Here is a 25,931-nt window from a genome sequence, read left to right as displayed (position 1 = left end):
CTATTTTATATTAATTTTTCGCTCCCACTAAAAAAAAATTCTAAATCCGCCCCTGCTTAGCATATCTACCTAATATATGAAATGTTTCATCCTTTGAATAAAACTAATAAATTATGCATATTGTTAAATCTTTGAACGCCAGCACACCAAACGATAATATTTTATGGTAAGATTGTCGAAGAAATCAATTTCTTGTGTTGCAGTCTTGCAGAGATGGAGATAGTAAGTTAATGAATAAAATAATCCCAAAAAGTAAAAAAAAAAAATAAAAAATAAAAAATAAAAAATGGTGATAAATAAGAACACGTAAGTCCAATGTTGCTTATCAGCTAGCTTATGCCATAAGGAATTCATTGCTTCAACACTAGCTATAAGCGATAATGCTATATATAGATCAGTACAACCAAACATCCATCCATTCACCTTAAAAATTAAACCAGATCAGAGCGAGGTGTGTAAAGAAGAAATGTACGCTCCAGCTCCCCAGCGGTTTTCATACGACTCTTACGTTGAACACGTCAGACACCGACACCAGGACAGAGGCTGCCTCTACGCTTGGTCGGTAACAACGTTTTCGTTTTTTCTCGTTGGAATCAACGCCACTGATAAACAGAATCTATGTTTATCATAACTAACATGAATTACATGACTCAGATGATAATATGTTTGTTTGTTTGTACAACGTTGTTGATGCAGTTTGTTCACGGTGTGTTGCTGCTGTTGCTGCTATGAAGCCTGCGAGTGCTGTCTGGACATCCTTTGCTGCAAATGTTTCTGAACTCTTGGAGAGTATGCACCATGTATGTTATCTTGTAATTTTATTTTTTTTTTGGTAACGAGAGTAACAGAGAAGAATACTTTGGCCAACTCCCAACATGGGATAAATAACAAGGAAGAAGAAGGGCAGTGTTGTAATTATGTGCATAATAGTTAGTTATAACCGCTTCTTTCTTTCTCTCTGTATATATATGTGATACAGTCGATACACAAGGACAACCACCTCTAATAATGAATTCCATCCTGTTCTGTTTACATCTTCGATACATCACAGCTTACTGCTCTCATCTTCGATATGGTATCAGAGCGTGAACGCTACACCTACGCAGCTGCCGTGATCGGCACAAGTGAGAACAATCCGGCGATGACTCCGGCCAGTGGCTCGACAGCTCGTCCCACTCCGGAAACGATTCCACAGGGGAATCAGAACAGTCAACAGAGAAGCTTCAACACCGGAGATCTGGACAGTCCTCTTCTCATCGGCGCCAACGACAATCTAACCGCCGTGCTCGTCACTCCACCTTTGTTAGGGAGTTCGAACTACGGAAATTGGAGCATCAGCATGCGACTTGCTCTGGAAGTCAAAAATAAATGGAGTTTGACAGACGGAAGCATCGCACCGTTGAGTATCGATCATCCTCAATACTCAATGTGGAGAAGGTGCAACTTAATGGTCTGTTCCTGGTTGTTTAAAGCTGTACATCCATCAATTGCTCAGAGTATAATGCATCTGGACAATGCGAGAGAAATTTGGGAGGATTTGAGGAGAAGATTCTCCCAATGCGACGCACAACGGATCTCCATCCTACAGAATGAGATCTACAACATGAAGCAAGGTCTCATGACCGTGAGTGAGTACTATACCAAAAGCAGGACTCTATGGGAAGAGATGAACACATTGAGGCCACTCCCCATGTGTAAATGTGGTTTGATCGATCAGTTTCGAAAGGAAAGGGAAGTTGACCAAGTAATTCGGTTTTTGCAAGGATTAAATGATGAATATGGCAATCTGAAATCAAGTATCCTAATCCTAGATCCATTACCTGAGGTTTACAAGGTATATGTTATGGCAGAAAAAATGGAGAGACAGATCAATCTAACCAGTTTGAATCTAGGCAATCTGGATGTTAATCTCTCTAATGCAGTTCAAGGCCAAGGTTCCACACATGAGGAAAGTGTTGTAGCAGCTATGAACACCTATAATGGCAGAAGGAGTAACGCCACAAAACCTAAATGCACATACTGTGGCATGATGGGGCATACGGTGGACAAATGTTACAAAAAACATGGTTACCCACCGGGATGGGTACCTGGCTTCAAGTCTAGGGGCAAACACACTACTGCAGCAGTGAATACAGATGTTGGAGATCTAGGTGTGTCAGCAGACCAATTACAGAAGATAATAGCCGTCCTCAAAACTCAGATGACAGTGCCTAATCCCACTACTAGTGCAGCAGTAACCTTGGTGGAAAATTTTGATGGAGTGCAGAGCAATGACAAAGGCAAGTACTCATCATCTCATATTAATTCTCTTGCTTTATGCTCTTATACTTGGATTATAGACTCGGGAGCTACAAATCATATTGTATGCTCCCTTGATTCCTTTGTCAATCATCACAAAGCCATTGGAGCTGCTGTGAACTTGCCTACTGGCCAATGCATCAATGTTGAGCATATAGGAGATGTCAAGCTGGATAATAATCTGTGGTTGAGGGAAGCATTACATATCCCCACATTCAAGTTTAATATCATTTCAGTCAGTAAACTTATCCAGGATACATCTTATAAACTCATATTTATGAATGGGCAGTGTTTGATTCTGAAGAATGGTCTGATGGCTGGTTTAGCTAAGCAGGAAGGAGGACTATATGTACTCAAGGAGCTGCCAAACTTGTTAGGAAGTAATTTTGTTATGCAATGTACTGATGCCAACATTTGGCACCAAAGATTGGGCCACTTTCCCACTAATAAATTGCATTTGTTTTCTGATATTGTTGTTTCTAAAGCCAAGGATTTTATCTGTGATGTATGTCATTTGGCAAAACAGAAGAGGAATCCTTTTCCAGTAAGTGTTAGCACTTCAAATGCTTGTTTTGACCTCATACATGTTGACATTTGGGGTCCCTTCCCGGTTTGTTCTCTAGAAGGACAACGTTACTTCCTTACCATTGTGGATGATTACTCGAGATATACATGGCTGCGTTTAATGAAAACAAAGTCTGAAACAAGGCAATTCATCCTTCAATTCCATTCGTATGTGCTCACACAATTTGGTTCAATGATCAAGATGATCCGTAGTGACAATGGCCCTGAGTTCAATATGGAAGAGTTCTTCTCCGCAAAAGGCATTGTTCATCAACGATCATGTGTCAATACCCCTCAACAAAATGCCATAGTGGAACGAAAGCACCAACATATATTGAATGTGGCAAGATCTATCTGCTTTCAGGCCAAACTTCCTCTACAGTTTTGGGGACTCTGTGTCATGCATGCAACTTATCTTATAAATAGACTGCCATCTCCAATCATCAATGGGGATAATCCATATCAAAGATTACATAGAAAGAAGCCAAATATTGAACAACTCAAGGTGTTTGGTTGTCTATGCTTCGCTGCTACCTTACCTACGAACAGACACAAGATGGCCCCGAGGGGAAGAAAATGCATATTTGTAGGTATGCCATCTGGAACTAAGGGATACTTACTGTATGATTTAAATGATGGATCCACTTTTGTCTCAAGAGATGTCACCTTTTATGAGAAACAATTCCCCATGTCTGAAAATAATGCCACGATGCGTTTGGAGGAGTCACAACCACCACTACCTGTGGTCCCTATAAATACCAATATGGAGCTTGAACTTGGTAATCCAAGCCTTTCCACACAGTCTGTTACTCCCAGCCAACCAGATTTGGCTATGCAGCCATCACCAGTTTACGATGGTCATAATTCACACATCCAGACAGTTGATGAGCCTAGCCAATCACAAGAAACTGTTCTTGAAAGTACTGATATGCCGTCACCTATTGAGATCAGACGATCAGACAGAATTCGACATGCTCCAAATAAGCTCCAAGACTACTACTGTGATGTCATCACAGATAAGAACTCTTCTCCACATCTCCTGTCCAATGTTATTTCATATGATAATCTTACAATGCCTCACATGATATTCTCAGTTGCTATTACCTCTGTTAGTGAGCCAAGGAATTATAACCAAGCCGTACAGCATGCCTGTTGGAAAGAGGCCATGGCAGCTGAGATTAAAGCACTACAGGAGAACAACACCTGGGAAATTGTTGATTTACCTCCCGGGAAAGTCCCCATTGGCTGTAAGTGGGTATACAAGGTGAAGTTGAAAGCAGATGGTACCATCGAACGTTATAAGGCGAGGTTGGTTGCGAAGGGCTTCACTCAACAACTAGGGATTGACTACATTGAAACTTTCTCCCCGGTGGCAAGGCTCACCACCATCCGCACCTTTCTTGCCATGGCTGCTTCGCATGGTTGGTACATCCATCAACTAGATATTAACAATGCGTTCTTACATGGCAGTCTTGATGAGGAAGTCTATATGGCTCTCCCTCCGGGATTTCAGAGTAACAGACCAGGAAAGGCATGCAGACTTCTTCGTTCTCTTTACGGCTTGAAACAGGCTAGCCGGCAGTGGAACTCCCGGCTAACTACTGCCCTGCTAAGCAGAGGATTTGTGCAGTCGAAGTCTGATCCATCATTGTTCATTAAAGGCCAGGGGATGCAGTTCATTGCCACACTTGTATACGTTGACGACATCCTTGTTTCTAGTCCTAATTTGGCCTTGATTCAAGAACTGAAGAGCTTCCTTGATATCACCTTTAAAATTAAAGATTTAGGGAGCTTGGGATATTTTTTGGGGATCGAAGCTCACATGAGTGATAAAGGCTTGAATCTCTGTCAGAGGAAGTATGCACTAGACATCCTTACTGAAGCTGGTTTTTTATCCTGCAAGCCAGTCAACACCCCCATGGTCCCTGGTCATCATTTACAGAAAGAAGGAGGAACATTACTTCAAGATATCAATGGTTATCGACGCCTTGTTGGTCGTCTCTTATACCTCACTGCGACAAGGCCAGATATCACATTCGCAGTTCAGCAGCTGAGCCAATTTGTGGACAAGCCTACCACTGCTCATCTCGTTGCAGCACATCGCATTCTGAGGTACATAAAGAAAGCCCCCGGACAAGGAATTTTCTATCCCAGACATGGTGACATGCACTTGAATGTGTTCTCTGACTCCGATTGGGCTTCCTGCCCAGAAAGTCGAAAATCCATAACTGGCTTCTGCATCTTCCTTGGAGCTGCTCCCATTTCGTGGCGAACAAAGAAGCAGGCCACTGTCTCCCGTTCGTCTTCTGAGGCGGAGTATCGGGCACTGGCCGCAACGGTGTGCGAAGTACAGTGGCTCACAACATTGCTCAGTGATCTGCTAATCACATTGAAGAGACCTGCTGCCATTTTTTGTGATAATAAAGCTGCAATTGCCATTGGAGAGAATTTTGTATTTCACGAACGCACAAAGCATATCGAGATAGATTGCCATGTCGTTCGTGAAAAAGTTAGCCAAGGTCTGGTTAAGCTGCTTCCGGTTTCATCCTCCGGACAAATCGCGGATGGCTTCACCAAGCCTCTCCCCATCTCTCTTTTTCAGCTCTTCATATCTAAGCTGGGCGTTCAAGATCTCCACGCTCCAGCTTACGGGGGGGTAACAGAGAAGAATACTTTGGCCAACTCCCAGCATGGGATAAATAACAAGGAAGAAGAAGGGCAGTGTTGTAATTATGTGCATAATAGTTAGTTATAACCGCTTCTTTCTTTCTCTCTGTATATATATGTGATACAGTCGATACACAAGGACAACCACCTCTAATAATGAATTCCATCCTGTTCTGTTTACATCTTCGATACATCACAGCTTACTGCTCTCATCTTCGATAGAGAGAAACTCACGACTACTATCCGGGTGTGCAGGGATAAACCTGTCTTATGATCCTAACTGACAAAAGACCATAGGCCATGTAGTGAATTTGTGATGTGAAATGTGTAATGACAAATAAAATTTGTTTAAAAAAGAAGTGAGATTTGGTTCAAAGTTGAAGTAAAAATCTTATTCTATATTTCCATATTTCCTTGACAATGGTTAACATATGTAGTCGAATTCGACCAAAAGAACATGAGTAACAAAGAAGCATGATTAAGGAAGCAAAAGTTAGCTAGAATCTTTGTACAAAAACATAGAAACCAGAGGCTGGATCGTAACAGACATTCTGCAGTTGAAAGTTTTAGCTAGCAACCAAGAATGGGGTTCCTGCCCTCGTCGATTTCAATGAGAAGCAAGTGGTCTGGATCTGCGCCACTTGGTCCCTCTGAGTAGAGGGTAGGAAGGTACGCGTGGTAAGCTGGCAAGTAGCGCGACACAAAATCTTTAACCTGTAGGTGAGCAAGGAAGAGAGTTTCTTAGGTGCGTTCTATTGACTACTGTTTTGTACTATGATATCCAAAACACTGAGATTAAGGGGTATTAACTACCTCCTCATCGGACATCCCAGGTTTTCCATCAGCCCTCATAGCAATCTCGGCCTGAAAATTCCCAGAACTAGTTAAACCAGAAGCAAAAGTTTTGGATTTTTTTGGCGTATGGTGGGTTTACTAACCTGCAATCGCCAATTATAGACACACGTTGGGTCTTGAATCTTGATAACTATCCATGATTTTACGAACTTGTCCCATGCATCATAGTATGCTTCTAAATTCTTGTTAACAATCTCTAGCTGCAGTATTGGCATTGAACACAAGTAAAATACTGTTTAGACTATAACAGAATGCGATGAACTAAGATTAGTTGAAATGAAACCTGTGGGTCAACAGCTTTGACAGCTTCGGATGGAAGGGGTTTGAAACCAAGCATCCAACCCTCAAACAGAACCACCTAGGAACCAACCAACGAGGAAAATCACCATCTAGGTAGAGATGAACGAGGAACAAGGAGAAGCTAGTCTTTCCATTTATCCCGAAAGATTAAAAACCACTTAAGTTGCTTTGGCTATCAATGTATATATATTATAGAAATAATAATAATAATAATAATGTCACGAGTTTTGAAAGCACCGTAAGGGGCCCTTCAATCTCTGGCCATGTGGAAGGATCAGCTCTATCGCCTCTACCATTGTATGCAGACTGCAAGTCATATGACAGAATTAGTGAAGAATCCGAGATAAAATAGCTAGAAACCGGTATTATATAACAAGTTAGTGAGTGATTCTTTACTTTATCATACCGAGGGAGCTTCATCTTCGTACCTGGATAGCACAGACAAATCAATTGACAATATATATTTACGGGATCATTGTACAGAAAGCAGAAGATTTAACCTTCTTTGGTCAATTTGGTTAGAGCCGTGAGAGTCTGAACAGCAAATGGAAGATCATGGCTTCCAGCATTACCACGCAACTGGAATGAAAACACACATCTCATCTCATCTCATCTCATCATTTTCTTAACCACAACTATGCAACATGTAGATTACTACCTCTAATAGCAAATTCCCGGGATTGCTTTCTCTTAGTTTGGCCTAAAACCAAATTAACGATGCATCAGAGACTACGAAAGCCACAAGTTAAACGATCCTAGCTACAACGCTAGTTTAAAGGATGACCTGATCCTCAGCCGTCAAATAGAAATCATCAATGGAAAGCATAGCTGATTTCCTGACATTCAACACATAAACGCGTTATTAAATACTTTTTTACACAGAAATGACTGATAAAAACGGAATATCACGCAACCTACCTCCCAGTGACCTGGAAAAGATAATCCAGTGCAAAAACAAGTGTCGTCTTCCCACAGCCTTGTGGTGCACTAAACCCAATCTGCGCTCCAAATCATTTCAACACCTATGTGAGAAGTTTTGGAATTTCGAAACCAACAAAGATAAATGAGAAATGTGTGTTTAATTAATTACCACCAAAGGAGGAACTTCATCTGCACCCTTCAACTTAGAGCAATGATCTGCTATTTCCCTTTCACACCACATGAACACTGGGATATAGTAATGATAAATTCTAACTTTCTGGGGGAGATTAAGGGTTAGCTGGTTGAGCTGAAACAGTCTACAAAGAATTGATCCATACTCTATCCACTTATCAATGGACTCTGCCACCGCTTCTGGGGTTAGGCCTGTTTTGTTCACTAGGGGGCCGGAGCATATGAAATCAAAAAGGTCATTTACAGAGGCAACTTCCACAGATTTCGTGGGGGGAACCGAATGCACTAATAAACTGTGTTTCCTTCCATTTGAACAAGGATTATCTTGCATCCACGAACCTGCATCAAGAGATAGAGGAAATATGAACAGATAAAGCCCCACAACATCCTCATTCCTAATCCTGGGTGTATGTGGATTGTGGAGGAATTGAGGGACAGAGTACGAGGTTGCAGTAAAGCAGAGGAATACTGGGAAAATCCAATATTTATCTATATTAATCCGAGAAAAAAAAATTACTCCGTACGATGAAATCCAATAGACAACGAAAGTCGCAACGATCAAAGACGGTTTGAAACCAGATGGTCGTTTCAAGATTCAAGAAGCTAACCCCAAAAAAAAAAAAAAAAAAAAAAAAAAAAAATTTACAGAAATTACCTGGTGAATCGGAGGAGCAGAGCGGCATTCGTGAGGTGAAACAAGAAAGCTTGGGTTTTGCTGCAGTTCCGACCTTGGGCAGAGGGAGACTGGAAACAACGTTAAAATAATGCTTCGCATTATTATTATTATTCATTATAAAACTGTTATTGTAACAGTGGAAAGAGAGTGAAGCGGAGGGTGACGTCAGCAGCCATGGATTGGCAGGATAAGATAATATTATATTCGGCACCGCCATTGTCGCCCCTCTCTCTCTCTGCGTTTCTCGCTAACTTTCAAGTATCTGTTTGGTTGGCCTAGAATTCAGAAACCATCTGAACATTGGTTTGGTGGATCGGATTCCCTTTGAAAGTACATAACTGCCCCTGCTGTACGCTCCATACAAAGGCAAATGGAATTTCCTCCACTCCCCATAATCAGTTTGGTTGGCACGATTGCATGAATGACCTTGTATTCTTATCTCTTAAAAAAGTCGAGAATTTTAAACTCCCTCGTAGAAAAATTAATTGTGCCACATTGAAGAGAGAGAGGGAGGATCTATTTGATAAATGGCGCTGATTGTAAGAAGGCGGCTGTTAGCTGTTTGGTATGATTTTTTTTTTTTTCAAAAAGCTAATTGAAAAGGCTTCTTTGAGTAACTTTTTGAATTTTAGTATTTTAGAGTTGATTTTTTAACTAAGTCAAACAATTAATAGTTGTCAAATAAGTCAAAATTGACTAATAGGCTAATATTTTACCAAACAGGGCTCAAGTTTTTTCAAAGTTTGTGGGTCTCACCAAAATAGATAAGGAAGCTGTCACATTGCGTTACGCAAAAAAAAAGGGGCAAATTATATCGTGCTAATCGATTATGCACCGCGCATCAAAATGACGTCATTTTGTTAAATGAAAAGAAATGGCATTTGTTTTCCGTCGCACTCTTCTGCAAAAAGTAACCCTGTTATTCAGTTTTATTTTGTATACACTACAGTTTCAGTTCGACACAACTACAATTTCAGTTCGGTATAACTACAGTTTCATTCGATATTTATAGACTCAAATATGTGAAAATGTTATTTAATTTTATTTTATATACACTAGTTTTATTAAAACACAACTACATGATCATTTTGATATAATTAAAGCTTCATTGTACAATATACACTCAAATATGTGAAATGTTATTCAGTTTTATTTTATATACACTGTAGTTTCATTTCACCACAACTACAGTATCATTTTTATATAACTCCAGTGTCGGTTTAGATGTATTGTAGTGTTAGTTGATGTTTAATACACCAAACATGCGGACTCCGTTAACGGTAACGGCGGACCGTTTTTTACCGTAGTGCACATACGATATAACGACTGAAAAAAGGCTCCTAGTCGAGCGCTCCCCGCAAAGTCCAAGTTTTTTTAGGGTTTGCGGATCTCACCAAAAGATAGAAGGAAGTTGCCACATCGCATGTGGCGCAAAAAAAGGCGCCCCAACGCATAAATACACTATTTATTTATTTATATATATTTTTTGCTGCAGCTTTGTTTTTTTTTTCCTTTTCTTTTTTCACACATTTACACTCTCATCTCTCCTATTTGACACCTAAAAATTTGTGCTAAAAACTTATCTATTAAGGATACCTTAGGACATCCCCAATATGAGTTTTTACATGAATTTTGGAATAGTAAAAACTAGATGTTAGATTTTTTTTATTTTTTTTCTCTATCATATCTCTCCTAGTTGACACCTCATAAACCAAAAAAAAATTAATTAGTGTTGAGGATGCTCTTAGGTTGCATATATTTGACATGCTCAAATTCCCAAAGCCAATAACCAAGGAATCGAACTAAGGCATATAGAATTTGTTCAAAGCTATAATGTAATTCATTTGAGTCCAATTCGTATTACATTCGTAAACTTTTTATTTAAAGGAAAAATGACACTTTTCCCCCCTTTGTTATATACTTATAGTACTTTTTCCCCTTAAATTATTTAAGTGGCAGTTTTTTCCCCTGATATATTAAATGGACATATTTACCCTTAAAATAAATATTTCATTTATTTTTCTTCTCCAACAAATTATAACCACGATTTGAAAAAATAAAATACATTAAGTGTTAAATTTAGAATATTTTAAAAATAAAAAAATAAAATTTTAAAAGAAAGTTTGAACCAACCGTTCAAATTGGATCCAAAATCGTGAACCGACGGTTCAAAATAAAACTCAAATCGCGATTATATATACTTATATGTGAGAGTCAATATAAATGCGAAAAAAAAAAAACATACACTATTTGCTAATTTGCAAATATTATAATTCTAATTTAAGCTATTACTAGTAGTTGTTCCGATTTGAACCTCCGGTTCACGGTTCAGGATCCATTTTTTCCAGTTCATGATTTTAATAAACGGGAACCCAAATATTGGGTTATGTTATGAATCATAACCGAAATTTTTTAATTTGATTGCTATAGTGTTTGGTTCAGTTCGAACCGAACCGTGGTCATCCCTACGTATAAGCAATAATTTGGTGAAGAAGAGAAATAAATAAAATATTTGTTTTAAGGGTAGAAATGTCCATTTAATATTATCAGGTGGAAAAACCGCCACTTCTATAATAATTGAGGGGACAAATATGAATGCATGAATAACTCAGGGAGAAAAAGTGCTATAAGCATATAACACAGGGGTAAAAAGTGCCATTTTCCCTTATTTAAATTATGATTACCAATTTATATATGAGTAGGGGATGAATTTAATTTTCTAACTTAATGATATGTAAAGAATAAATATTATAATGTGATTTTTAAATAATAAAATGTTTTCTTAATCAAAATGTTGATTGAGGTAATAATTTTGAATCAAGTTTAAATAATATGACTAGGGATCGAGTCTCACCAGCGGCAGTGTGGGAGCAACCTCTTAAAGTGAGGGGGGCTCCTTGTGCGCAGTGAGCACCGGTCTAGCCTCTATGGTTCATGTTCAGTTGAGTCACCATGATTTACATCCTCCCAAAATGCTCTGTCGGGCCGGGGTGTGGGGGGCCCTTAAGGTTGGGGTTCAGCCTTTTGGAATAAGTTTAAATAATATAGTATTATCATATGATGTGTCAGACTAATAAAATTACCCAATAATTAGTAATTTTTTTTTAAATATTTTTTTGAGTATTACTGCATTTGAATCTATAATTTCTCATTTGAAGAGTTAAAGAGATGCAACTAAACTACAAGCTACTTGTTTTTTTTTTTTTTTTTTTTTTTTAATATTACAATTTTATTGTGATGGGTTTTTTTTTTTTTTTTTTTTTTATACTTTATTTTTCAAAACATTAAGAAGAAACTTTGTTATCAAATATTCATTTTAATTGTATTTTCAAAAAGAAATAATATTGGGAAAATGGCACTTTTTCCCCCTATGTTATATACTTATAGCACTTTTTCCCCCTCAATTATTTTAAAAGTGGTGGTTTTCTCCCCTAATATATTAAATTGACATTTCTACCCTTAAAGTAAACATTTTATTTATTTTACTTCTCCAACAAATTATTACGTATATGTAGCGATTACTACGGTTCGGTTCGAACTGAACCAGACACTATAGCAATCGAATTAAAAGTTTTCAGTTATGATTCAGATCTAGAACCCAATATTTGGATTTCAATTTATTAAATTTAAGAATAAAAAAAAAAAACTGGATCATGAACCGACGGTTCCGGATCCCGTTCGCGATTTTGAACCGTCTTTATTTTAAAATTTTATTTTTTATTTTAAAATAGTTTAAATTCAACAATAAATGTATTTTATTTTTTCAGTTTGGAACATGAACCGCCCATTCCAGTTCGTGATTTTAATAAACTCTAAATATCGCGTTTTGATTATAAATTGTAATTGGAATATTTTGGTTTGGTTACTATAGTATCTGGTTTGAACCAAATTATAGTAATAATTTATTCGAGAATAAAAATAAATGAAATATTTATTTTAAGGGTAAATATGTCTATTTAACATTTCAGGGGGAAAAAGAGCCACTTAAATAATTGAAGGGAAAAAAGTGCTATAAGTATATAACATAGGGGGAAAAAGTGTCATTTTCCCAATAATATTCATTTTAATTGTTTAATCAAGTCTCCTCCCGACCATTTTCTTACCAAATGTGGAAATGTATTAAATGTCCTACCATTCTACCAACTAATGCCACTTTTTCATTTATTTATTTTGTTTACTTGGATAAAGATCAAATTGACAACTAATACACACAAAAAAAAAATAAAAATGATTAAACTACTCAATTTTGAAAATATGTAATTAGGTCATATTACACCTTAAAGTTGTGTAATTTGAGTAATTTCTAGATTGTGCTCCGTAATCTTAAAAAGTAATCTACTTAATCTAATTGTATAAATTTAAAATGTAATATATCATAATTTTACGTTTTGAAAATTGATCTGTTTAATTGCATTTTTAGTATCAATAAAGTGAATAATTTGACTTTTACTAAAAAAAAAAGAGTAAATAATTTGACCGTTATCACTTTTTTACTTTATATTTTTTATTTTTTGTTAATTTGAGGTCAACAACTCACGAATTTAAAAAAAAAAAAAATGTTAAGAATTGCAATGGGAGAATTTCACCATCTGGTGAGGTGTCTCCTAGTGAGCCTTAGACACTGATCTAGTGATCTTCACACTTAAAAGACATTGAATCACAAGATCTACTTTCAAAAAAAAAAAGAATCAGAAGATCTAATTTTTTCACAATTCTCGTAAAATTAAGGTGTTCCGAAGTGAAATTATTTGCCTTTTGCATTCAAGAAAAAGAAAAAAAAAAAAAAAAAAAAAAAAACAGAAAAGGAAGGTAGGAGACATACGGGATAGACATGTAACGTATTCGCGTACAAGGATACTTGTAGAAAAAGTGCTCCATCTTTTTGTCATTTGCGTATTTGGCTTCACCTTTTTTGAGATTTGTATTTGCTTGCAGAGCTAAAAGTCGTCTCTTCCAATCCAATCTAATAAGATAGCCAGCATAGCAAATTAGCCATCATTAATAAACTAATTTTTATAATCGATTCTCTGCAGTCTGCACTTTTTTTTTTTTTTCTTCTTATAATTATAATATAATTCTTGAAATTTTCTACCCAACTACAAAGTTTGAGACTTTGGTAGATTTTCTGCTACAAAAGTCCCACTTTTACTTCTGGTTTCTGGGCCGGTTTTGTTGGAGAAAGAGAGAGAGAGAGATGGGTTCATTTGGGATGCTAGCAAGAAGAGCTGTGCTAACAGAGACACCTGTTATGGTGCAGGTAAAAGCTTAGATTTTGTGAATGCCCTCGACTGAAAATTGATTTACTTTTGTGTTCCGGTTTAATTTCTGTGTGTTAATGTTGAAATGTGTGATTTCTTTTATATGGGTGTTTTGTGGTTGTGATTTGCAGATACAGGAGCTGATCCGAGGAGTTAAAGATTGTATTTCTCTGGCTCAGGTTTGTTTACTTTCTCCAACGTTTCTGCTTGCTTGTTTTGTGCTTTGTGTTACGTTGTTGGTCCACTTTGGAAATTGAAACTCTTAGTGGGTTTGCCCTTCATTTGGTTTAAAGCTTTTACTTTATCATGGACTGTTTCTATTCTCAACTTCTTTGCTTATTACTTTTTCTTGAACTTGCTGTATAAATCATGTCCCCAGTTGTTCTTTTTCTTGAACTTGCATGCATTTTGCTTCCATCTTTTCTGATATGTCTGCATTGTGAACTGTGAAGGGGATAACTGGGCTCTGTTTTATGGACCAAAAGTACTATTTGAAATTCATGCTCTTTCCTGATCTCAAAATCTATATTAAACCAGTTTTCTTTGGTAAAATATGATTTTTGACCATATTAAGTGTTTCAGTTGCTAATTGCCTGAGATTAACACGTACAATTCTACTTAGAAAGTTATTTTAGGGTATTCAGTAAAGTTTGAGGTTGTATAAGTTATAAACGCAAGAAAAGCTGTGATTATATTTTGCTGTAATCATCAATTGAATATTATTAAACTTGTTCAATGTACATTGGTGATGGTTTAATGTGAACCTTTGTGTGGTGAGATAGTGTAGAAAGGGCAAGCCACTGGTTAGTTTTGCATCCTGAATATTAAATTATTGGTGTAGGGAGTTGTGTACTGGCAACCACCCAAGCAAGCACTGGATAAGGTGAAAGGTCTTGTCGAGGAACCTTCAATCAGTCGTTATGGTGCTGATGAAGGCCTTCCCGAGCTCAGGGAGGCATTAATGAAAAAGGTATAGTATACTTGAATGTGTCGTATGCGCTATGCAACATTTTAAAACAGGGAGTTGTAGGCTGGGGAGAGTTATTCACCATATTATTGTCTTGTGGGATGACACTATCTATGGTTTGTGGAATTCTACTTAACTTATGTTTCTGATAAATATAACTGACGAACGGGTTTTTTATGTATCGATCATTGAAGACTTTGTCATGATTGTGAGCTCGTTTTGTCTTTTAAGCTGTTTAATGTAATCTGGAACATGTATCTAACAGCATCTTTTACTTGAATAATTTTTCCTCACTTTTTTGGTACCGTTTTCTCAGTTGCAGGGAGAAAATAACTTACATAAATCGTCTGTGATGGTTACTGCTGGTGCAAACCAGGTATCTGACTGATAATCTGTTACTCAGTTTATTGCTTGCTGCTTAACCAAGTTAATTCAGGTAAAAAAATTGGATTTATTAGTTTTGTTTCTTGATCGATCTAGTCTGCATATACACGCACTGGATGTCTTGCTTTCTTATTGTATTATGATCACAATCTGCTTCGTTTAGCAAAGTTGTTTCTCTTGCTTTTTTACTTTGAATTATGCTAATGATTCATAAAATTTTCTATAGACCATTCTTGAATGTTTTGTCTTTATCAGAAGCTAGAGTTCTTGAGAGAACTACACTTTCTATGGAAAACTGTTGATTTCTGCAACGCACAACCGTCTTGTGTGTTGTCTTTTTGGTGTTTACAAAAGCTCTTCGTTTAATTGGCTCGGCTCAATAATGAGCTCCATTATACACATGGTTACGATGTGATCAAAATCTGGTCTTGCTTACTTTCTGAAGAGGGGGGATATGGTCTTTTTGGGCTACTCATACCAATCCTAGCCATCTTCGTGAATATGATTGCAGGCGTTTGTGAATCTCGTCCTCACACTGTGTGATGCTGGGGACTCTGTTGTCATGTTTGCACCGTACTACTTCAATGCATACATGTCGTTCCAGATGACAGGTGTTACCGACATTCTGGTGGGCCCTGGCCATCCAAACACACTTCATCCCGATGCAGGTTTGTAACACCATAGGATGGATGGATGGATCGATCGTTTGAGCTATAATGATTAAATTTTGAATTACTTAAAAGCCTCAGATATTTTCATATTTACGTTTACTAGTCAGAGGTATGATTGTAGTTTTGAGACAGTACATCGTAATGTTGGGTTTCAAATTCCTTTCATGTCTCTACTAATTGGTTTGGCGTCCTTGCTATTTACTACACTTCTAAAAGATTGTCGGTGTTGCATGATATTTGGAGTCCGCTACTTAAACTTTGTAATTATTTTCTTCACTGTCCCTAATTTGGAGCGAGTACAGTTGAGTAAAACCTAAATTCCTGCACCAAAATTATTGGTGCTTTTTTATATTTGGAAACCATCAAATGAAGTTTCTTATCTGTCAGATTGGTTAGAGAAGACTCTGAAGAATACGGTACCAACACCTAAGCTTGTTACTGTGGTAAATCCCGGCAATCCATCTGGGACCTACATCCCAGAGCCTCTTCTCAAGGTCAGCCAGTCAGAGTCTTCCGTGTAACATGGTCAAAATGCACTTAATTTGCGTTATACATCATTGGAACGATTGGTGCTCCAACTCGTTCTTGGAGTTCATACGATATTCTTTTTTTCATCTTTTTAATGGCGTATATAACTTAGGTCCATTTTGATATTGTGTAGAGGATATCAGATTTATGCAAACAAGCGGGGTGTTGGCTATTGGTTGACAATACTTACGAGTAAGTCGTTGCTTTCTGTGTCTGCAATGCTCAATGCTGACGTTTATTTGTTACTTTATCTCGAGATGTTGACGACTTTCTACATATGATAAAAACATCTACACGCTGCTATTAATATGTCCTGTTTCCAGGTATTTTATGTACGATGGTAGGAAACATGTTTGCCTCGAGGACAATCACATTGTCAATATATTTTCCTTCTCTAAAGCTTATGGGATGATGGGATGGCGCGTTGGATATGTAAGTGTTGCCCTTTATAACTCGAAAACTTATACCAGATTTGTTAGCCTTACTTGATTCATGGATATGCAGATAGCGTACCCTTCAAAAGTCGATGGCCTTACAGCTCAACTCCTCAAAGTCCAAGACAACATACCCATCTGTGCTTCCATAATTTCACAGCGATTGGCCCTTCACTCTTTGGAAGTGGGGCCCGAGTGGGTAACCGATCAGGTGAAAGAGCTGGTGAAGAACAGAGAGGTTCTGATAGAAGCGCTGTCGCCTTTGGGTGAGGAAGCTGTGAAAGGGGGAGAAGGGGCGATATACCTGTGGGCAAAGCTTCCAGACAAATACGTGGATGACTTTGAAGTCGTGCGCTGGCTAGCCAGAAAGCACGGAGTAGTCCTAATCCCGGGAAGCTCTAGCGGGTGTCCAGGCTACGTTAGGATCTCGTTTGGAGGGTTGAAGGAGGACGACTGTCGAGCTGCGTCGGAGAGGCTGAGAAAAGGGATGGAAGAACTTGTAAGTAGTGGAATGGGTTGTTGATTTTGTTGAGGCAATGGGCAGGGCAATATAACCATACATTCTTACTATGAATCAATAATTGGTCATTCTCTGATCTCACAACTTGGAATAGGAACAAATTTGTATACTTTGAAATGTTTGTTGTTGAAGATTACAAGTCACAATTAATTGTGAACTTGAAGAATGGCTTGCTTCTTTCATATTGTGTTGTTAATAACATCTCTTTCTTTTGCCTTCCATTTTTTCATTTCCCTTTCTATCTCACTCAAGAGTTACATTCACTTATCTAATATGGGTTGAGTTTGTGGTAAACTATGAAATATTGAACTAATAATCGATTTACTTTGAGAGTTTTGCCCTATCATTAATACTCCCTATTTTAAATTGATCAGAGTCTTTCGAGTTTATAAGTTAACCATTATGCCACTTAAATTTTTATCTAGACAAATCTTCATTTCAAATCAATAAAGTGCCCATGTGTACATATTGAGTTAGTCCGCTGATGGGGTGTGAACCCCGTGGGCTCGAGGCCCAAAAAGAAGAAGAAAGGCCCAAGACGAGAAATGGCCAAGTCTAGAAAAGGAAAAGCCCAAAAGAGATACGAGCCAAACCGAGGAGTCGGTTCAACTCGGAGGTCGGCGCAAATGTGGAATCGGCACAAGTAGAAGGTCGGCCTAAACTAGCCGTTAACCTATTTACTACCCTATTATTACCCCACTTATTACCACTAGTCAATTACCTAATTATTATTATTATTATCCATAACCTCCCAAAGTAAATATCATATTAAACACCCTACTAAATTACCCAACGGCTATAATCCCATCCTACTACTATAAAAGAAGGTTCAAGAGCACAAGGAGGGGGAGGATTCATTCATCTACACATGGGAGGACTCTCCCAAGCACTATTCTCCCACTTATTATTTTTTCTCCCATAGAAAAACACATCACTCTTCCCACACCACTCTCCCAAGAGAAGGCTATTCACATACACAAGAGAAGACTATTCCACCATGCACAAAAGAAGACTCCATCACGCTTCCCTACTAGAAGATGCATTATCCATTCACTACAAGAGAAGACCCTACCACTCTTTCAACAAAGAAGGTCAAGAAAAATGCTCCTCTCTATATACAAAGTATAACTCTTTCCCTATATAATATTTCTATATACAAAATAGCCATACAACATGTACAAAGACACCTACAAAATACATAGTGAATTTAGGCTTGGCGGTACCTAAAAAGGCCTGTGGTTTTCACCTTTCGGTTTCCACGTAAAAATCATTGAGTCATACTTCTTCTATTTTAGTAGCCTTATTATGAAAGGTGAATCCACCAACTACGGTTGTGTTGGACCTCCCTGGGCCCAAAACCCCTAAAACCAACATCCGCTATGAACAATCAAAATATATTTAAAGGGTTAATACCAGCCAAGGTCCTCCGAATTTGGTGATTTAGCCACATATAGTCCTAAACTTTCAATTTATCACATGTGGTCCTCCGACTTTCAAAATCTTACCTTCTCCGATCCTTCCGTTAGTTTATTCCGTTTGTGCCTTGTAAACCAGGGGTAGAATTGTACTTTCTCTTTGTTTATACACTTTTAGCAGAAAAAGGGGGTGGTTTATCGAAGCGAAGCCAAGCGGAGAGAGCGATCAGTGAAAGATACAAGTCCGTATTTGAATGAATAATTTATTACAATTCTAGCTAATATTACTGCTGTGATTGTGATTTTGTTTGTTCTGATCTAATTTTGTGCCCATTTAATTTATTTACAGACGAAAAAAGATGAAAATGGAATTTGAAGAGAGGCAAAAGCAACAGGGGAGGATTTTGGTTGCGGCAATCGAAGAAAGGGTGATGAAGAAAGAAAAAAGATGATCAAATTGAGAGATTGGGGAAACTGAATTTGGCCCTCCAAGAAAGGGTGAAGAGCCTCTACGTAGAGAACCAGCTATGGAGAGACCTAGCGCAAACCAACGAAGTCACCACCAATTCTCTCCGCTCAAACTTGGAACAAGTCTTGGCCCACGTCGGCGATGAGCACATCTCCGGTGACCGAGGTGCGGTGGAGGGAGACGCCGAGTTCTGCTGCGACAGCAATCACGTAGAGGAGGAAGGGGAGGAGGAGTTGCCGGAACTAGGGACTGCAGCGCCGGTGCCGGAAAACAGCGGCATGAGGAGGATGTGCCGGCGGTGGGGAAAGAGAGTCTAGCGTGTTTTTGTTTCCATGTAGGCATATGTGTCTCTGCTCGGCGTGTGGGTCTACCATGTTCCACAACTGGCCCGTTAGCCGTTGCAGCAGAATACGGCGGAGGAAAGAGGAGAATTGCATACAAGCGGTGGCAAGTGGCAAGGGCCGACAGAGGGTAATAAACAATAAAAATGAATAAATAAAGAAAAATTACAATTCTATCCTTGGTTTACACGGTGCAAACAGAATAAATTAACCGAAGGACCGCTGAAGGTATGATTTTGAAAGTCAGAGGACCACATGAGGTAAATTGAAAGTTTAGGACTATATATGACCAAACCACCAAAACTCGGAGGACTTTGAGTGGTATTTACTCTATATTTAAATGTTTTATATAATTAATTTGGCTAAGTTAGGGATTCAAATATTTTTTAATTCAATATTCAAAATTCTTTGGATTCAAATTTTAAATGTAAGGTATGATGATGTTTTCTCTACTATAAATAAAAGTCTCCCTTACCAGGGAAAAGTGAGTGGTAGAAAAGAAGAGATTCAAGTATTGAAGTTTTAACATTTTTAAGTATTCAAGTTTTAAGTTTAAAAAAAAAAAGTATTCAAGTTTAAAAATTTTCAAGTATTCAAGTTTTAAGTTCACAAAAGTTTGAGTATTCAAATCAAAACATTTCAAGTATCAAATTTTGACTATTCAAAATTCAAGTATTTCAAGAAGACAAAGAACTAAGAGCATTCTCAATAGTTGTAGTTTTTGCGGGTGTGATTAGCAAAGAGAAAATGGGAGGGAAGAGAAAAAGGAAAAAAAAAAAAAACAAGTCTGACCAAAAAAAAATTAAAACAAAACCTTTTACGCGGGCACACAAGGTGCGCTGAACGCACGAACAAACGGTTGTCATTTCTCCACGCAGGCCCCACATGCTCAATCTAAAAACCCCTCCTCCTCCAAAGGTCCAAAATTTTCTCTCTCCTTCCCATAAGCCTTGTTTTTTCAAAAACCACACCAAGATGCATTGATGGAGATGCTCTAAGTTTGTTGTGTTCAAGTCAAATTTGTTCGTAGCGAGGTATTTCAAGTATTCAAGCACTTAAAATTAAAGTATTTCAAATATTAAGTCCCAAGTATTTCAAGTTAAGTATTTAGATTTAAACATTGCAAGTATCAAATCTCTGAGTATTTCTAGTTTAAGTGTTAAAAATTCAAACATTTCAAATACTAAGTTTGTTACGCTCAAACCAAATTTGTTCGTAGTGAAGTATTTCAATCTTCAAATAAATTCTAAACAAGCAATCAAGTGCTTGTGAAGTATTAAAATTCAAATTAAACAAAGAATCAAAAGAATTATTTATAGATTATTATACCCGCATTATATAATCATACATTTTTACTTTGGCAAAAACTTGTGTAATACTGTCTCACGAGTCGGATCTTTGGTTAATGAGGTCAAAGATCTGACTTATTAATCAAATATCTTACCCGTCTCACGGATTAAAACCCGTGAAACGGTCTCACACAAGTGTTACCTTTTACTTTATATTAGATTTTTTAATATTAATAAAATACATTTGAATTTTTCTATGTTCAACATGACTACATCAATTTTTTGAATCAATCAAAGCAAGACATATCAATAAAAAAAAAAAAAAAAAAGTGAGAGTCCATCTAATATTAATCCTTAAAAAAAAAACATTGTGGCGTGATCCTTAATTTTGTCGAGTGGTAGTATGAATGACAGAATGAGTGTACCACAAAACAAGCCGTGTTGCGACTTACGAAGATGGGGTCACAGGTTTACGGTTTACGTTATAACAGCCTAACGGGTCCATTACTTTTTTTTTTTTTTGAAAGGAGGGTCCATTACTAATCTAATCCTTTTTGTATAAAACGGGTAGATCCGGAAACTCATAAGGGCAATCCGGTAATCTCACATCACTCATCATCTCTGGCCAGTGGCCACCTTTCTAATTCTCCGGCCCCGCCCCGACGGTTAAAACGTCGACGTACCTTTAACCTCCACATACATTCTTACTTAAAGAGGGAGAAGCTCTTCTGGTTTCATCACCGGAGGCCGAGGAATATTCCTTTCTTCTCTACTTCTGCGAGCTACTGAGCTTCGCAAGTTTGCTTTTCTTTCAATTTGAAGAAACCCTCGTAATTTGGTGAGATCTATCGAGTTGTAGCTTCAATGGGGGGCAATTCATTAGCTGGATTACAGGATCATTTGAAGTTGGCTAGAGAATACGCAATTGAAGGCCTTTATGATACTGCCATTATCTTCTTCGATGGTTCTGTTGCTCAGATCAACAAGTATGTTCTCATTTCTTCGCTAATTTGAACTTCACTGTTAATTGTGTGTTTTCAAATTGAGGGTTTTTTTTTTTTTTTTTTTGGTTCTGTATGCAACTGGAAACTTGATCTGCTTGAATGGTGTATTAAGCAGAATATAGAGGAATCCCAAATTTGAACTCACAGTTTATTACTGAAAGAGAATCATACTGGTTAGATGTGTTAAGTGCAGTAAGGTGCATATGGTTACCTCCTTAGACCTCTTGGCACTTCTGGGGATACAGGCTAATTAAGAAAAGAGCATACTGTTCTAATTGAGTACACAAGTGTAAATGCTTTTTCTGCCTTTATCTTTTATATGATATAGGCATTATATAAGCTAAGAGCTGTGAGTTGTGTGATGTGTAGTAGAGGCTTTTTGATTAATGTGATAGAAACAAGCTTTGATTTTATTACTGCCCAATGCTGTTTTCTTCCCATTTAGCAAACTTTGAGAGTAAAGCTATATAGGATTTGATGTTTGATTGGAGGTCTCGGTCTAAAATAAATGTCTTGTTATGCTTGACCTCTAGGCATGTAAGCACAGTTGATGACCCTTTGCTTCGTTCAAAGTGGATGAATGTAAAGAAAGCAATATCCGAAGAGACAGAAGTGGTGAAACAGCTTGATGCAGAGAAGAGGTCTTTCAAAGAGGTTCCTGTTGGTAGGCGCCCATATTCACCTCCGATTTCAACCAAGTCATCATCCTTTGTCTTCCAACCACTGGATGAATATCCAACTTCATCTGGTCCAATGGATGATCCTGATGTTTGGAGACCACCACCAAGTCGAGACACCACAACTAGGAGGTCTGCAAGAGCAGGTCAAGTTGGCATGAGAAAGTCCCCTCAAGATGGAGCTTGGGCGCGCAGTTCTACCAAAACAGGAACCTCTGGCCGGGGGGGAAAAACTGGTTCTTCTATTAAGGCTAACTCTGGGGTTCGAGCATCAACTACAGGAAAGAAAGGGAATGGAAAGTCTGCAAAAGCGGACTCAGTGGTAAGTTATTTTGAAATTTCACTTCAGTAAATTTTAACCATTACTTGGCCAACAGTCTGCATGGGCGTCTCTCTCTCTCTCTCTCTCTCTCTCTCTCTCTCTCTCTCTCTCTCTCTCTCTCTCTCTCTCTCTCTCTCTCTATTGTTATTATTATTATTATTTTTTAAAATGAAAGATCTTAGGTAACTGTCTGAAAGGCCCCAAGAAATAAACTAATTTCACAATTGTGACCTTCTTTGTTTCTGTTGATTTATTTGCATTATCAGTTATATTCTGGCCAACCAGTCATGGGTTCTCTTAAAAATGTGACAGTTAAAATGACATAGTATATGCTCTTCTATGAGGTGCTCTTAGACTTTTTTGCAATTACAGAGTGGTGACAGTGAAGATGGGAAGGCTAAAAAAGTGGAATATGAAGGTCCTGATGCAGACTTGGCAGCTATGCTTGAGAGAGATGTCTTGGAAACGAGCCCTGGTGTGAGATGGGATGATGTTGCAGGGTTAAGTGAGGCAAAAAGACTTTTGGAGGAGGCAGTGGTTCTCCCGTTATGGATGCCTGAATATTTCCAGGTATTAAAGGAAGATAAGAGTATAAAAACTTATAAATTTGCTTGCTTAATCTAAGTGGCATTAATGGATGAAAATATAGAAATGAAATGCTCAAAATAGAGACTTTAAATACTCGAATCCTTAATTGAAACCTATAGCAATTCTCACTTGAACTGAGGATGTGCATATATACATTTACCCAAACTTAATGCCTCATTAAAGTGCATTCACATGTGTATGGAGTCCTAAGGAAAACTAACGTGACATATTCCTTAACAGGGAATCAGGAGACCATGGAAAGGTGTTCTTATGTTTGGTCCTCCTGGTACTGGGAAGACTCTTTTGGCCAAAGCTGTTGCTACTGAGTGTGGGACAACATTTTTCAATGTTTCTTCTGCTACGTTGGCTTCAAAATGGCGTGGCGAAAGTGAACGTATGGTTCGGTGCTTGTTTGACCTAGCTCGTGCTTATGCACCCAGTACAATATTCATTGATGAAATTGATTCACTTTGCAATGCTAGAGGGTATGTATCTTTTTATTCTTGGGACATAATATAAGTTTATGTAATGATTTAGAAAATCAGGAGATTGATTAATTGATTCTAAAATATCATTGTTATTTGAATTGATTTATTTCCTTTATAGTTATCGAATAATTGTGGTAAGGAGCCTTAATGATTATCCTTTCCTTTTTAGGTTTTATTTAGTCTTTGTAACCTTCCTATATAAAGGGGATTCTCATTCTAATAAAAGGGACAAGTAAGAAGTTAAGATAAAATTAGAGGTGGGAAAGCTCTCAAAACATTCCCAGTATCCACTATATCTTGTTCCCAAATTAAAGTCAGGTTTTGTCTTTCCGCCCTTGTTCCTTTAATTTCATCTCTCAATGTAGGCAACACGCAAACAACCTCCGATAACCCTAATTGCCCTGCGGCGTGTGCATTTGCCTGAGTACATAACATTTTGGTTCCGTTCCGATGTCCAAAAATGTTATGTACTAGGGCGAATGCACACGTCACAGGGTGATTAGGGTTATTGGAGGTTGTTTGCGGGTTGCCTACATTGAAAGATTAATTAAAGGAATGACAAAACCTGACTTTAATTTTGGGAACAAGGTACTGGGACTCTGGGAGTGTTTTGAGAGTATGCCTACCTCTTATTTTATCTTACCTTCTTGGTTGTCCCTTTTATTAGAATGAGAATCCCCTTTATATAGGAGGGTTACAAAGACTAAATAAAACCTAAAAAGGGAAGGAGAATCATCAAGGCTCCTTACCACAATTATTTGATATCTATAAAGGAAATAAATCAATTCAAATAGCAAAGATATTTTAGAACCAATTAATCAAACTCCTGATTTTCTGAGTCGTAACAGCTTACTAGTAGACCATCCAATTTTCTGGTAGCCTCATGATAACATTAGTATATTGTCAGCTTGTTTGTTGGCTGCAGACTGCTTGGATATCATTTATTGCTGTTATCCTATCCTATATATATTATTATGAGATATGAGATAAGGTCAACCACCCCGGCCTTTATGTGTTGAATTGACGTGCACTTGATGCTATGACTTGAATATGTGCGTGGTCATATAGAATTGGAATCCTCATTTACTTTTGCTTGGAAATCTTTTGTTTATGCAATATTTTGAGATTGAAAATAGAATTAAGTGTTATTACTTTTTCAGGGGTTCAGGAGAGCATGAATCATCCAGAAGGGTGAAGTCTGAACTACTTGTTCAAGTAGATGGTGTAAACAATTCTTCCACTAATGAGGACGGAACTCGAAAAATAGTGATGGTTTTGGCAGCTACAAATTTCCCTTGGGATATAGATGAAGCATTGAGGTCAAGCTCTAGCTACTTTATTATAAATTTTGTTATAGGTTTTAAGAGATGATGTGTGGTACTGGTACAGTCTCCTTATTAACCTGATTGTGTTGATGAGAAATCCAGGAGGCGACTAGAAAAGCGTATATACATCCCCCTCCCAAATTTTGAAAGCCGCAAGGAGCTGATACGGATCAATTTGAAAACTGTGGAGGTAGAATAAAAGTGGTTGGTTATTTGATGAGATGATAATGTAGTTTGGTTGCGTGTTGTAACAAAAGTGACAATGTATGTATCAGGTAGCGGCGGATGTGGATATTGATGAAGTGGCTCGAAGAACAGAGGGATACAGTGGGGATGACTTGACAAACGTGTGCAGAGATGCGTCTCTGAATGGGATGAGGCGGAAGATAGCCGGGAAGACTCGAGACGAGATAAAGAGCATGGCGAAGGACGAGATTTCGAAGGATCCGGTGGAAATGTGTGACTTTGTGGAAGCACTGAAGAAAGTCCAACCAAGTGTTTCTGCAGCAGACATTGAGAAGCATGAAAAGTGGTCTTCAGAATTTGGTTCTTCTTAAGGTTGATGAAGTGTGTTGAATCATATTTTGTTTTTTCTTGCTTGGTGTTTAGTAGATGGGAAGACTCTCTTTGCTTCTCATAAACATACTCTCATTATTGAACCACCGGAAGAAAGTCCTTAAGTCCAGTGGCAGGGCGAGTATCTCAAAGCCTGAATGGGAAATCAACCTCATTTTTCTGTGGAAATATCGAGACAAAAAGAATATTTTAATATTCCACT

General features: G+C 37.8%; 3 protein-coding genes and 1 pseudogene across 4 annotated transcripts; 3 read left to right on the top strand and 1 right to left on the bottom strand.

Moving 5' to 3' along the window:
- Positions 1-5,894: 5,894 nt before the first annotated feature.
- Positions 5,895-8,757, bottom strand: LOC109189173 (D-glycerate 3-kinase, chloroplastic). The gene is made up of 12 exons (XM_019339954.1): positions 8,453-8,757; positions 7,775-8,136; positions 7,603-7,682; positions 7,469-7,520; positions 7,343-7,384; positions 7,185-7,263; positions 7,081-7,112; positions 6,922-6,990; positions 6,668-6,742; positions 6,468-6,584; positions 6,343-6,393; positions 5,895-6,243 (listed from the first exon to the last, which is right to left on the bottom strand). The coding sequence occupies exons 1-12, from the start codon at positions 8,688-8,690 to the stop codon at positions 6,100-6,102; spliced, it is 1,341 nt and encodes a 446-aa protein (XP_019195499.1). The 5' UTR covers positions 8,691-8,757; the 3' UTR covers positions 5,895-6,099.
- A 4,644-nt stretch (positions 8,758-13,401) lies between these two features.
- Positions 13,402-17,454, top strand: LOC109189182 (aspartate aminotransferase). The gene is made up of 9 exons (XM_019339966.1): positions 13,402-13,730; positions 13,863-13,910; positions 14,573-14,701; positions 15,015-15,074; positions 15,594-15,750; positions 16,141-16,247; positions 16,415-16,473; positions 16,605-16,713; positions 16,786-17,454. Exons 1-9 carry the CDS (start codon positions 13,668-13,670, stop codon positions 17,236-17,238), a joined length of 1,185 nt encoding a protein of 394 aa, XP_019195511.1. The 5' UTR covers positions 13,402-13,667; the 3' UTR covers positions 17,239-17,454.
- A 326-nt stretch (positions 17,455-17,780) lies between these two features.
- LOC109190222 lies at positions 17,781-19,614 on the top strand (annotated as a pseudogene).
- A 1,718-nt stretch (positions 19,615-21,332) lies between these two features.
- LOC109189161 (katanin p60 ATPase-containing subunit A1) lies at positions 21,333-25,929 on the top strand. 2 transcript variants are annotated; one of them, XM_019339942.1, is made up of 8 exons: positions 21,333-21,493; positions 21,527-21,735; positions 22,287-22,752; positions 23,125-23,322; positions 23,581-23,825; positions 24,989-25,147; positions 25,256-25,343; positions 25,429-25,929. In XM_019339942.1, exons 2-8 carry the CDS (start codon positions 21,614-21,616, stop codon positions 25,708-25,710), a joined length of 1,560 nt encoding a protein of 519 aa, XP_019195487.1. In that variant the 5' UTR covers positions 21,333-21,493; positions 21,527-21,613; the 3' UTR covers positions 25,711-25,929. The 2 variants fall into 2 exon arrangements, with proteins under 2 accessions (XP_019195487.1, XP_019195479.1); XM_019339934.1 differs by having other exon boundaries at positions 21,333-21,735.
- Positions 25,930-25,931: the final 2 nt, after the last annotated feature.

This window comes from Ipomoea nil, unplaced genomic scaffold (assembly GCF_001879475.1).
Source record: "Ipomoea nil cultivar Tokyo-kokei standard unplaced genomic scaffold, Asagao_1.1 scaffold0202, whole genome shotgun sequence".
Classification (NCBI taxonomy): domain Eukaryota; kingdom Viridiplantae; phylum Streptophyta; class Magnoliopsida; order Solanales; family Convolvulaceae; genus Ipomoea; species Ipomoea nil.
This window is presented reverse-complemented; position numbering and strand designations above follow the sequence as displayed.